Source organism: Poecile atricapillus, chromosome 10 (genome assembly GCF_030490865.1).
Source record: "Poecile atricapillus isolate bPoeAtr1 chromosome 10, bPoeAtr1.hap1, whole genome shotgun sequence".
Classification (NCBI taxonomy): domain Eukaryota; kingdom Metazoa; phylum Chordata; class Aves; order Passeriformes; family Paridae; genus Poecile; species Poecile atricapillus.
Window position 1 is genome coordinate 13351361 of NC_081258.1, and position 13348 is coordinate 13364708.

General features: G+C 47.8%; 1 protein-coding gene and 1 long non-coding RNA gene across 2 annotated transcripts; one reads left to right on the plus strand and one right to left on the minus strand.

The window, feature by feature from the left end:
- The first annotated feature begins 208 nt into the window (after positions 1-208).
- On the plus strand, positions 209-11557 carry TRADD (TNFRSF1A associated via death domain). Its single transcript, XM_058846070.1, has 5 exons — positions 209-495; positions 1717-1868; positions 4414-4691; positions 6357-6549; positions 7493-11557. The coding sequence occupies exons 2-5, from the start codon at positions 1727-1729 to the stop codon at positions 7798-7800; spliced, it is 921 nt and encodes a 306-aa protein (XP_058702053.1). The 5' UTR covers positions 209-495; positions 1717-1726; the 3' UTR covers positions 7801-11557.
- On the minus strand, positions 1879-4407 carry LOC131582653 (uncharacterized). The gene is made up of 3 exons (XR_009278376.1): positions 4178-4407; positions 3522-3611; positions 1879-2056 (listed from the first exon to the last, which is right to left on the minus strand). It is a non-coding gene; the product is annotated as an uncharacterized LOC131582653 (long non-coding RNA).
- Positions 11558-13348: the final 1791 nt, after the last annotated feature.

Sequence of the window (13348 nt, forward strand, 5' to 3'; positions counted from 1 at the left end):
ACATGCGGCCAGGAAATTAGGATAAAAAGGAGGCTTCGTCCTCCAAAAATTTGAGAGACAACAGGGGAATGCCCCATGGCCTCTCCCTTTATTCGAATAAAGTGAAAAGGACTCCTCTGTCTCCTTTTTGGACATAAACCTCTGGTGTTTGTGTATTCATTTTCCTGGCAGGTGTCATATCCTCACCTACACGAGACACCAAGGGACCGAGCTGGGTGGGCGGCCTTGCGGCGGGGACACCCGGGGGCGTCAAGGCCCGACCAGCCCCGGCCGGGGCTCCCCCGCAGCAGCCGCTGCCCCGCGCAGGCCTCGGGGCCGGCACCGGCTCGGGCAGGCCTGGACAAACAGAAGGGATTACAGGGAAGTGCCATACCGCCGGCCATTCCAGGGGGCTGTTGGGATTATTTTCGCCCTCCCGTTTCCCCGCCCGCAGCGCGGTGCCGAGCGGCGCCGCGCCGGGGCGGAAGTGTCGGGGCCGAGGCCGGCGGTGAGGAGGTAAAGCCGCCCGGGGCCGCCGGGCCGGAGCTGCCGCGGGCAGGGGGCGCGGGGCCGGCCGGGGCCGCCGGGACAGCGCGGGGCAGGGCCGGGCTGGAGGGGCCGCGCTCCGCCGTGCCGGACTAGGGGGACAGCCGGGCTCTGAGGGGACACTTGGGCTCCGAGGGGACACCCGGGCTCTGAGGGAACACCCGGGCCCCACGGGCGGCACAGCTCGGCGAGACGGGGCTGGCGGCTGCTCCAGCGCTTTTCCCTTAAGGACAGCCCCGTCCCAGCGAGGCTGTGACGGGAATTGAGCAGCAGCGGCCTGACGCTGCAGAAGTCAGCGAAAAGGCAATAACCATGATCATAAATGTGACTTACGGGCCGGGGCTGGGTTTTTTAAAGCACCCCACAGCGGTTTGACCGCGGAGCGGGGACTGCGCTGGGGCAGTGCTCGCTGGACGGGAAGATTCACCCGCTGGGTTAACGCTGCAGAGGCACAAGGGCATAAAGCAGTCTCACAGAAACACCGAATGATTTGGGTTGGAATGGACCTTTCCAAGGCCATCTAGTTCAGTTCCTCTGTGGTGACCAGGGACATCTTCAACTAGGTCAACTCTCTCAGAGCCCAGTCTGACCTGGCCTTGAATATTTTCAGAGATGAGGTGTCCACCACCTCTCTGTGCCTCGCTGTAAAAAATTTCTTCCTGATAGCTAATCTAAATCTACCCTCTTTTAGTTTTAAACGATTATCCTTGTCCTGTGTAGAATGTTCAGTTACAAGAGCTCTGGGCCCTGTGAACACCCAAGAGACCAGGACCTTAAGGAGAACATATCAGGTTGCAATAGGGCTTCAGTCCATGGGAACGTGCCAGAGCTGGGACGAATGGGTGGTCTCTGGAGCACTTCCATCATTTCACATTTTGCCAGCTTGGCTAGTCAGTCGGAGGCACAGGGACTGAAACTCCAGAGTATCTTTGGACTATAAAATGAATGGACTCCAATGGAAAATGAAAGCAAAGCTTTGTGAGCTGCTGTCTTTGGGATACCGTGTCCCAGTGTGGTGTGCTTTACAGAGCAACAGTAAACCCCTCAAAGGTTATACTTGCTTTAGCAACATCAGCACTCCTCTAAGAAATAAGAGTAAATCCCCGTAAGTCTGTGGTGCTTGTGCTGTGGCACTCCCCTGGCATCAGGCCATTTGCCTTCTGGTCTGAGCTTGTCTGTGTGATCTTGTAGGGTGCTGAAGATGGCAGGCAGCTCCACTCCTTGGATTGGCAGTGCTTATCTCTTCCTTCAATCGACCTGCAAGACCATTGCTCTGCCGTCCCTCTACGAGAGCTCCCAGAAGAAGCCTTGTGTGTTCAAGGCCCTGAAGCTGGCATTAGCAGGTATCCATTCTCTGGCATCTTGGTGTGCAGTGCCATGCCTTTCTTTAATCTCACCCTCATGGGTAAGGAAAGCTCATGCTCACTCTGTTTAGGGAGGGCCATAAAGTGGAGCAAGCTCCACAGAGGTTCACCAAGATGGTTGGGGGCTGAAGTACTTGTCCTGTGAGGAGAGGCTGAGGGAGTTGGACCTGTTGAGCATAGGGAAGAGAAGGTTTCAGGGTACCTACCAAAAACCTGCTGATACCTATGGGAGGGAGAGATGGAGCCACACTGTTCATAGTGGTGCATGTAGAATGAGAGGCAACAGGCACAAATTGAAATGAGAGGTAGACAGCAGATAGAAGGACAAATGTTTTCCCCATTAAGACAGGCAGTTGCCCAGAGTGACTGTGTATTCTCCATCCTTGAGGGCTTTCAAAATGGGACTGGATAAAGCCCTGAGCAACTGGATCTGACCTCAGAGCTGACCCTGCTTTGCACAGGAGGTTGGGCTAGACACTGCCTGGGCTTCCTTCCAACTTGAACAATCCTACAAATTATCCAACTTTATGAATGTTTGTTTAAACCCATTTATGTAAGAGGGGAAAAGATTGCAATTACTATGAAAGAAGATTTAATTGCTGTCTTTATACTACCACAGAAACATGATCTCTGCTTTGAGAAGCTGGTTTTTAAATCAAGTGATAGCCAGTATAAATTAGCTTCTGTCCAAATTCTGATATAATTCAAATTCTGCTATAAACAGACAAACATTAGCTTGCGGTGTATGTAAATCTATTTACATCAAAAAATTACTTGAGATGCAAATAGCCATAAAACTCTATATCCCTCTATCCACCATTGCACCAAGCACACTGCAGAGTAGTAGTCATTTGAAGAGTTTATCACACTTACCTAGAAAGACTGTCATGGTGTTCTTTACCTGTCACACCGCTGAATCTCTGTTGTTTAACTGGGCTTGTCTAACTACTCTGCAGTTTCTTCTGGAAATCATGCCAAATCACTTTGTCCAATACAGGCCTACCCATCTTGCAGCTCATTCCAAATATGGGAAAGAGGAAGCAGGCAGCCTTACACAGTTGTCCAATTAGGCTTGATTTATGGCTGCTTTGGGGCACTGGAATGTGAATCTGCACACACATTTAAAGGACAGCTCACAAAACTGAAATCCTACCTTGCTTATTCAAACCTGAAAAGGACATGAAATCTCAAGCTGTCTGAGGTTTCATGCAGAAATGCCTGCAAGGTCCTGTCTTTTGAGGCAGCTTTACAGCTGTCTTGTGGACTCTTCATAAAGTTTTCCATGTCTGTGCAGCTTTCCCTCCCCAGCCCTCTTGCCCTCTTATTATGGAAATTTTGTTTAATAAGCACTCATAAAAAGCAAAGCATGAAGGAAGTGATAAAAAATCATCCACAGTGAATTAAAATGTCTTTTCTAGGTGCCTAAGCCTGTGTCAGTTACACATCTGGTCCAAACTAGACCAGATGCAAACAGGACTTAGTAAACATGTAAAGCCACTGTTAGATACTATCCTTTTAAATGCAAGGTCACTTGTCCTGCTTAATGTGGAGCACACAAGTCTGTCTTGCTGTGATAGATTGGCACTTGCCTTAAGATTGTCCTTCATGCCATGACATGTGGATTAGAAATACCTGATGTAGTGCCAGTGTGAGCTGGTGCCTCCATACAGCCCTATGCATTGACAGCCCATGAGGTTCACTACAGCAGCCTCACATAAGCCTCTGCAGCAAAAAAAAAAAGAGAAAAACACATACTTAGAACTTATTATCAGTATATAAAATCTTGTGGAGACAAGGATAATGAGCACAGGTATTAAAATTAAATTCTGCTGGGAGAAGGAAGAATGAAGTCCTGACATTTTCTGTTTCTACATCGTTCATGTTCCTCCTACACTAATGTTAGAGGGTACATCCCTGGCTTCTCCTTGTTGAGATTTTACCATGAATTAATTCTCTGTGCAAAATAGCAAGTCAAGGCCCAATCTCAAGCAGCTTAATCCCTGTGGCTGGATCTGTCATTTGTCATTTGTGAGACGTTTTAAAGGCTCAGAGAGACAAATGTTCCCTCTAGGCACAGGCTGGAGAGGGAACACTGGGTTTCTCTCCAGGACCTTCATCATTGCATAAAACTCCAGACACAAGGACTAAAGGCTGACTGAGCACTGAGCTGAACTGAGCTTTCATCTATAAAACTTCGCTGTGCTACCAGTTTATCATAACCATCTCTGCCCTAGAAATGGAACCTCAAATTTAAAACTTGCCCTAATAAGCAGTGTTGATATAATTACCTGCGATGTAGTTCCGTACATCTTCAGTTGGACACAATACTTCATGGAGATCAATGGTGGCAGGGCAGCATGAACTTAATCCTTCCCTCTTGATTTAACACACTTTTCCATCCCAGAGGACTTTATCACAAAGAGAATTCAAAAGCTCCTCCATTGCAGGCTTGTTGTGGATGGGTGTGGGCGTGTGTGGGCTGGCTCACGCCTGGATTGTGACTGTTCTCCCTTCTCCCTGCCAGACTCCACCGGCAGTGTGAATGGTGTGGACATGCTCAAGGTGCACTGCAGCCACCCACACCTCATAGTCCAGCTCAAGTTCTGCAAGCGGGAGAACTGCCGCCGCTTCCTGCGGAGTTACCGGGAAGGAGCGCTCCAGAACTCCCTCCAGAGTCACCTCCAGCTCTCCTTGGCCACAGCCACGGTGCCTCTCAAAGTGGAGCTGAAGGCTGGCAGTGAGCACCTTGACAAGATGCTGAAGGATGAGGATCGTTGCCTGGAGTGCATCTACAGAGAAAAGGTGAGCGGGAGAGGGGGGGAGGCTGGACAGCAATAAGGAGGGGTGACACAGGGCTTGCAAAGGTGGGTGTAAATCTTGTTCTGATGCAGCATGTTGTGTTAACAAACTTCTCTCTCCTTCATCTCATAACTCTAATGTGGAGAAATAGCTCTGCCCTTCCTCAGAAAAGAGCTGTGCACTTTTCTGGAAGGGCAATAGGGTTATCTAAAGCAGCCTGCAAAGATCCTGCTAACTCACTGTAGCTTCTGTGTATTAAAGCTAGCGTGGCTGTTATCCCCACTAAGACAAGGGGCTCCAGACAGTGCAGCTGACAGCACAAGTGTGCCTCGGTACATCTGCGAGGCAGGCAGAGAGGAGCAGACCTGGGTGGAACCATCATTGCTCTGCAACTCCCTCCCCTGCCTCACACACCACCTCGTCCCAGAGTGACAAAGGTAACTGCACCTGGAAATGAGCAATGCAAGTGAGTGCAAACACTGCACATCACACCAAAAACTTGTGTCAGAGTGAGGACACACAGCATCTGCTGCCAGCAGAAGTAGGCTGTCCTTCTGAAGGCAAAGTCTCACCTGACATCTGGCTCATTGCACACTTTGGCACTGGCACTCTAATCCTGCTTGCAAGAACAGTGAGATCTTGTCATCTCACTCCAAGGCACTCGACATGATTAAACTCACTGACTTGTTCCCCTCCTCTTTTTTTTCCATATGGAACTTTAGCTCAGGTTCCTCTAAATGGTTCTGAGAAACAGGTACTCAGTATCTACTCAGGAATATTAGGCACAAGAGCATGTTTTGCCAGATTGCCTTCTGTAAGCACAGAGAATGAAACTTAAACCTGTCATCCCCAAACCAAACGTGTGATACCCATACCCTGTGAACTGTGGCTTTCTGCTCCCTCCCTGTGCTGAACTAGCTGATTGGACAAAAGAAATGGACTTATTCTCAGTGCCCCAAAAGTGACTCAGTCTGACCCCTGCCTAACAGTGCAACAGGCAGAAAGATGGCACTGAGGGCACAGCCTTCAGCAGCAGAGAGCAGTGCTGGGTAGCTGCTCTAAGTGACCTAAACCAGTGTTTGCCTCTGACTGAGGCACAGCACTGCCAGGTTTGACTCTTTCCATGTGCTTTGCCTTCCTTACTTCTTTTCTCATTACCTGCTTTTTGGAGGTCAGACTAATTTTCTCTTGACTAGTGAAAAAACTGGTTTGATGAGGACCCAGGAGCAAGCCTTAGGCTGCAGAGGGGCAGAGAGAGAGAGAAGGTGGGTAACAGGAGCTGCCTGCTTGGGTGGCCACGAGCTGTTGCATCAGGTCACCCTGTTCTGTGGTCTGACCCTCATGTGGAGTTGGGAGAAGCCTTGCTGCCCACAGTGCACCCTAATTCTTGTGGAGGGCTGCTGGAAGTGAACGTGGACTAGGAGCAGTTTCATGCAACTTGTAAGCACTCACTGCTGCAGGTGAGAAACCCAGCAGGGAGAGATTGTCTATTTCATATCACATTACAGATTCAAATCCACACATTTACAGCCAGAGCTCCATTAGACCACCTCATTTTACTGTTTGACAGTTTATGCTGTATCTCATTGCTCCTCTCTTGACACCAGCAACCACAGCTTTGCAGGGTGGTGGCCCTGGCAGGAGTCACTGATGCTGTTTGCGTTACAGCCTGACCGTCTGCCAGATGAGGAGATCACAGAGCTGGAGGAATGCCTCAAGAGCTTGATGCTTCACCAGAGCACCAACAACAATGTGGCTGGAAAAGACTGCTCATCTCTGAAGTCCCAATGTCAGCCTTATCCTCCTCAAGGCAGCTCCCTTCCCACACAACTCACCTTCATCTTTCAGGGACAACAGTTTGGTGAGTAGCTAAAGCTGACCAACAGAGCCCTTGGTCTGCCTCACAGCCCAGGAGGGAGAATTATCATGACTACATATTGGGGTCTACCTCAGATAAACCAAGGATTTCCCAGCATCCCATAAGAAAGGAATTGGAGTAGTCCTAAGATATTGCCATAGTGCTTCGGATCACGCCTCAACCTATTTTTTTTTCTGGGGCAGCATAGACCCAGATGTTTCAGAGTCTGTGTCCCTTCCAGGTTCCTGTCATTTTAAAATTAATAGTGAAAGGAAGACTATAGAGTATTTTTCTCTTCTTCTATGTCACTTGGTTGAGGTGAGTTAATAGTGTAGGTTGGATCAGACTGGGGAAGTTGCTGTGGACACCCTCAGCCCTGCTTTCAGACAGGGCTGATTTGTCCAGGCTCCCTTAGTTCACCAGCTGGCTTTGGGGTCTGTCCCTATAGAGAGCTTTCAGAGAGTCTCACATAGCAATATCAGCTTGAGATAAGCTAGATGAGTTTGGAGCTTGCTTAAGCTGTGTATAGTCTCCAGTGCTAAACAGCTGAGGAGAGAGCTCCTGTCAGCATTTCAGTGTTTTGAGGATGTCTGGGTAGGGAACAGGGGACTTTGTCAGAAAGGCCTTACCATGCTGCCTTTGAAAGGCTAAAACAAATGAAGAGGGCATCTATCTGAAAAAAAAAAAAGAAAAAGAAAGAGCTCTTGCAAACCACAGGACAGTTCTGAGGGAGAAAAAAAGAAAATAGTCCTTGCCAAGCTTGCAGGGTAGGGGCAAGCCCAGATGCATTGTTGTTGTGGGAGGATTCCTTTGAGGGAGCAGCTGGGCAATGCAGGGAGCTCAGACTCCCTGCTCCACAGAATATTGACCAAACCTTGAACTGGCCCAAGCTGCATCACATCAGCCATGAAAATTCTGTGTCTTACCTGGCCTCTGCCCCTTTCAGACAACAGAACAATCACTCCAGATGACCACCAGAAGTTTGCCAAGTCCGTGTCCAAGAAGTGGAAGCAAGTGGGTCGCTCTCTGCAGAAATCCTGCCGGGCCCTGCGTGACCCTGCCATTGACAACCTGGCACTGGAGTATGACAGAGAGGGACTCTATGAACAAGCCTATCAGATGCTCCTCAGGTTCATCCAGTCCGAGGGCAAGAAGGCTACAATAGCGCGGCTGATCGCAGCCCTGGAGGAAAATGGTCTCGTCAGCTTGGCTGAGGAGCTCTTGGGCCTCCATTCCAGTGAGGACTGCTCCTAGAGCCCAGAGGACAGTGCCATTGCTAAGGGCTTTCCTGCTTTAGCTACTGTATGAAACTGCTGCCAGTGTCTGGGAATGCAAAGTCCTGAATATCACCACAGGTTTCCATCTAGGTGGAAATGCTCAGGGGAGAGGTTCTGTGTTTGGACCTCTGACTTTCCTTATTTCATCATTTCCAGAAATAGAGCACTACCTTCCTGTGAACTGGTGAGAGGCTTTCACCCTGACTTCCTGCAGGACTGAGGGAAGGGAACTTCCTTCAGGACTGTGACAGGGAAGCAGCCAGCCAGAGAGCCTTAGGGGAGAATGAGGGAGAGGAAAAAGCAAGCAAGGTTTCTCATAGAATTTCTCTGGGAAGCAGACAATACCACTGCTTCCCAGGCTGTGTCCAGGGCCATCACCTGGAGAGCTGCAATGTATTTTTGTATTGGAAATATTTTTGCCTTCAGCCATGACATCAAGTAAATACAAAGAGGAAAGTAAGGAAAAGTCAATTTTACGTTATTTTTCTTCTTTGTTTGAAGAATGAAGAACATCCATGGCAAGAGTATCTGTTCTACCCTGATCTATTATAGCTCCTTCCTACCTCTGAAAGCTTTCCTTCTACCTGGGACAGCCATAATCTTCCACAGGGCAAAAGAGTGCTGCTGTACAACATGCCAGGCACTGAACAAACAATATGGACAAACTCAAATTCAGACAATAATTGTCAACATTTTCTCACCTGTGGTAGACAGTAATGCGTTGATTAGCTCTTGGCTGCCAGCCTGAGGGAGCCTGCAGCTGTGGAAAGCAAAACAGTGCTGGAAGGAAAAGAGTCTCCTCAGCAGCAAGTTACCTGTGCATGGATCGGAACTGCTGCCCTCAGGTGCACGCAGCATCAAATGCTGTCCTCAGACCACAGAGCTGAGCAATCAGCAGATCCAGCTGGCTGCTTGTGCCTTCACTCACTTCCTAACCAGCCACCCTGCTGGGCCCAGGATGGGACAGCTCACCCTGCTGTGTCCCACAGGCGTCAGGATCTAGAGAGAGCCTTTCCCTGGCACTCCTGGCACTGTGTGACAATCAAGCATCATCTGCCACCGTGCCTGGATTTACCTGCACTGATTTTTAGGGTAAAAATGGTTTAAGAGACAAATCTCCCAAACCCCAGGGCTGACCCCTGCCTTCAGTTCCCGTGGGAGAAGCTGACTGTCTCCTGGTATGGCTGATGCAGACTGCAACAGAGCAGCTGCACTTCTGCCGTAACAAAGCACAGAGCAACGAGTGTCTGGCACGGCACGGGTCCCATGAAGCACAACAGCAACTCAATTACCTTTGATATATTCCCAGTGCTTTCCTGATAGGTTTTTACTAATGCTTTTCCATTAATTCTATCCTTTTTTGCCCTTCCCATCTGTGGGAATAGCCAGTGGGCTGTGGAAATGTTTTCAGAAGCAGAGGGGGACTCTGGCCACACACACGAAGTCTGTGTGCACATGAGAATATAGGGCTGCTAGAGGCCATGATAGGAGCAACTTGGAGTCAGTGCCTGATGGCCTTTTAAACCACAACTCGCATCTTACTCCTTCCCTGGAGTCAAAACTGTAAGGAGGAACATAACCTCAGATTCGGGTGTGGGCTCACCTTTTATTAAGCCATTTTTTTATCAATGCCATTGCAGTTTCACCTCCTCCATTCCTGTTCCACATCCTACCCTCTCCCTTCCAGTAGTACCAGTGCTCTTCCCAAACTGAAGCAATTACCTCTCTGACACTTTTGCTTTTGGGACCAACACATAGGTGCTGATCTTAGCTAATTTAGGCTGCTGTGGAACTATACCTCAAAGCATTTAACTTTCCTGCCAAATCCCAACTGGGGAACTCTGGCAGAAACCCACCTGACAAATTGTATTTTAAAAACTTTAAAAATCTAAAACTTGAAAATTACTTTAAGAGCAAGAGAGTTTGCTCTTGATTTTGCAGAAATTACTTTTTTAAGAAAACAAAGTCATATGCATAACCTGTTGTCTCATTTGCAATTAATATTTCTAAGCTCTCAGACCAGCTCTTCATGTGCACAACTTGCACATATAGTTACAAGGCACCACTGAGTAGTGAGAATTACTAGTTTTTGTAGCAGCTGTTAATGCTCAAAATGAGAAAGGCTTATTATTCAGTATCTACTTCAAGTCCAGAAAACTTTTTTTGTTGCTGTTACTCTTTTACAGAAGATTAACCATGAATGCTTTCTTCTGAATGCAAGCGTTGTGCATTTTCTTCCTGCCAGTAACTGGTACGTGTATTTCCTCTTACTCACATATTCCCTGTCAGAAGTGCCATTAAGTGCTGGAACCCCTGGCAACCTTTCTGGAATATCATAATCTCTAACAGCATTCACAGGTGCCTTCATTGCAGAGACTTGAAGGAAAAGGGTTTTTCAGTGGTGTTCCATGGTGAAATGGTCTCACCATGGCATGGTTTAGGACATAGCAGTGGCTGTTTCATATCTCCTTTCCCATGACCAATCATCATCATGGTGGGAGATAAGCCATGGGCAGTGCTGCTGCTGGAGAAATTTGCCTTATCCCAGTAACTGCTCTCCTCCATATACTGAGATATATCTGTGAAAAGGAAAAATTCAGGGGTGATGGTAGTGTTTCAGAACCAAGTATAATATTAAAAGCAAATAAAGGTGCTAATCAGTTGCATATAAAATCTAAAACAAAAAAAAAAAAAAAACCAAAAACATAAAATAAGCAGCAGAAATCAGGCCAAAATGTGCTTGCAGGAAGAGATCCAAGAAGGTTTTTTTTTCTGGTTGTTTTCATAGTTTTAACCATGTTTCAGATTTGAATGAGTCTCCATTCAGTCTGCCTGAAGGAATAAAAGATCCATCTAAAGGAGAATTTGAATGATTTGTTTTGGCATAGCTGACCTACAGGGTTCAAACATGATAACAAAGAGGAGATTGAAGTTAAAATGCTCACAGATATACTGTGACATGAGGCATCTATAGAAGCAAACCTGACAGGATACCCCAATACAGAATTGTCTCAAAGGAAAAGATCTGTTGTTTTGCCATACTTCAAAGGCAGGTTCAGCATTGAGGAGCTGTCCTGCTGTCTGGGTCACTGTCTCCCCTCTGCTATTCCCAAAGGAACCATACCCCAGCAGCTGCCAACAGACTCTGAAACCAGAAGTGAGCATGGGCAGAATGAGGAGCCTCGAATTCACTTAAATTGCTGATTTATTTAACTGAAAATTCTGGTGAATCTGTGGTATTTTATCTGGCATCCTTAAACCAAGGAGGTACAAGAAGAGGAATCAAGAGGGTTTCTTGTGTCTAAGCCACATATTGGAGTGTGTACATGACACTGGTGCTTTACACTGGACAGGAGTCTGGCCATATGTCTTTTGTATGGAGATGAACTCAAACAGTGAAGCAATTTAAGACCTAGAGTAAAAAAAAGTATTTTTTTCTTCTCTGGATTGAATTTTAAACCCACTGAAGGGAGCTGGCTGTACATCTCTAATAGAAGCTAATTGAGATGTGTGGTTAATGTCTCTTAGTTTTCAGTGGAAAAATCCCTTGTTGACCTAATTCCAAATTCCCATGATATTCAGCATCAGATCTGGATCAGCCATGTACAGCTATGGACTGCAATGCCAGGCATACTTGGGTCTAGGACATTCAGCCTCCAAGGAATTGTCTTTTATAGAAAAAGCTCTTTGGTATATATATTTTCTCTCATTATTTTTTTATAAATAAATATATACTTTTGATGAGAACTGCCTCAAGACTTTCATTGAACGCTTAAGTGCAGTAGTAAGAACAGGGGGCACTGAAGTTCTGGCCACATTTGATGATCACAGCTCCAGAAGAGCATCCAGCCTGAGGGTGGATGCACAGCAGGGTTCTGCCCAAAGTCACAGTTTCTCCTGATCTGCCAAGGCTGGTGTCCCACCTGCAAGGGAATGGCTCTGATTACAAAACCAAGTCAAGCCTCTGTGTTTGTTCAGTTTCCTGTTACTGCTTTGATGAGCCTTTTTCAGCCAGCATGGCCAGAAGGGGAGGTTTGTCCACCCCTGGCACCTGGAGGAGCTCATTGTGTTTCTTTCGGTGCTGTTGGATATCTGGGACTCCTCTGAGGCCACAGCAGCACTGTGCCTGTGACCATCCACTGCCTCCTTACAGAGCAGGGATGATAAGTAACCCGGGCTGCTGCTGCAGAGGAAAAGAACAGAGGTACCTTGGGCTGGCACAGGGAAAGCTGAAGCTGAGTAACATTTACGGCTGAGGTTTCTGATCAGCCGTGCTGCTCTGCAGGGACCTGCTGTGGCTCAGGCAGCTGCTGACCATGAGGAAAGGACTTTGCCAGCCTGCAGCACCTGAGTGCAGGGTCCGAGGGTGGCCCATCAAGAACCCACTCTTCATGAGGCAGTGCGTTCAGTAAAGCACAATATTTGAGCTGAAATCAAAAATACATCAAAAAAAGCACAGACGCTTACAAAAAGGGATTTTTATATTATGTTTTAAAAAGAGGTGTTTGTGAAAACAACAGAGTAGATCAAAACCTGCTTTTATGACAAGTTAATGAAAAACTTTGCTTCCTAAAGTGGCCATGGTCTGGCACTCTCCAGACACTTGGCCTCTGTTAGAGGAATAAGGGTCCTTGTTTACAATGCAGAGACAAAGAAGCAGCCACAGGGATGGGAAGTGCTATAGCTGCACTCAGCTGGTAGACCAGCAGTTAGATTTGACTCCAAATAAAAACTGTTTTGAAATATTGCAAATTAAATACAAAGAAAAAAAAAAAAGAGGGGGGAGATTGGGGTTTTTTTTTTGTGCCAGGTTTTGGAAGGGACCCTTGAATCTGTCTTCAGCTTTTGCACTGCTCGGCTCACTTCCTCCCATCATTTCCCTACTAGGGAAAAAAAAAAAAAAAATCAACTCCCAAGTGGATTTAACTTTTGAGCTGAACCCTACCTCTGTCAACCTCTGATTTCCAATTTTACTCTTTGCAGAGGTAAATACTTACAAGGGAATTAAAAGAAAAAAAACCAAAGTATAAAAAAAAGAAAAAAAAAAGCTCAGAAAAGTTAGTCCATTTCTTACTGAAAAAAGTTACGGGGAGAGGGAGAGGAAAAACCAGTCTTTTTGCAGAATTGGTGGAAGTCCCCAAGCTGGCTGTGCGGTCTCTCTGTCCACACCTCCGCCTGTCCCGCTGCAGCCATCGGCGCTCCCCGGCCCATCACGTGCCGGGGCTTGGCCGGGGACCCGGCTCCTTCCCCTGCCCGCTGGGCTCCCCTCGCTGCGGGGCTGCGCCTGTGCGCGGCTCCCGGCCCGCTCCCAGACAGCCCCGATCCCAGACAGCCCCGATCCCAGACAGCCCCGATCCCTGACAGCCCCGATCCCAGACAGCCCCGATCCCAGACAGCCCCGATCCCAGACAGCCCCGGTCCCAGACAGCCCCGATCCCTGACAGCCCCGATCCCTGACAGCCCCGATCCCTGACAGCCCCGATCCCAGACAGCCCCGATCCCAGACAGCCCCGATCCCTGACAGC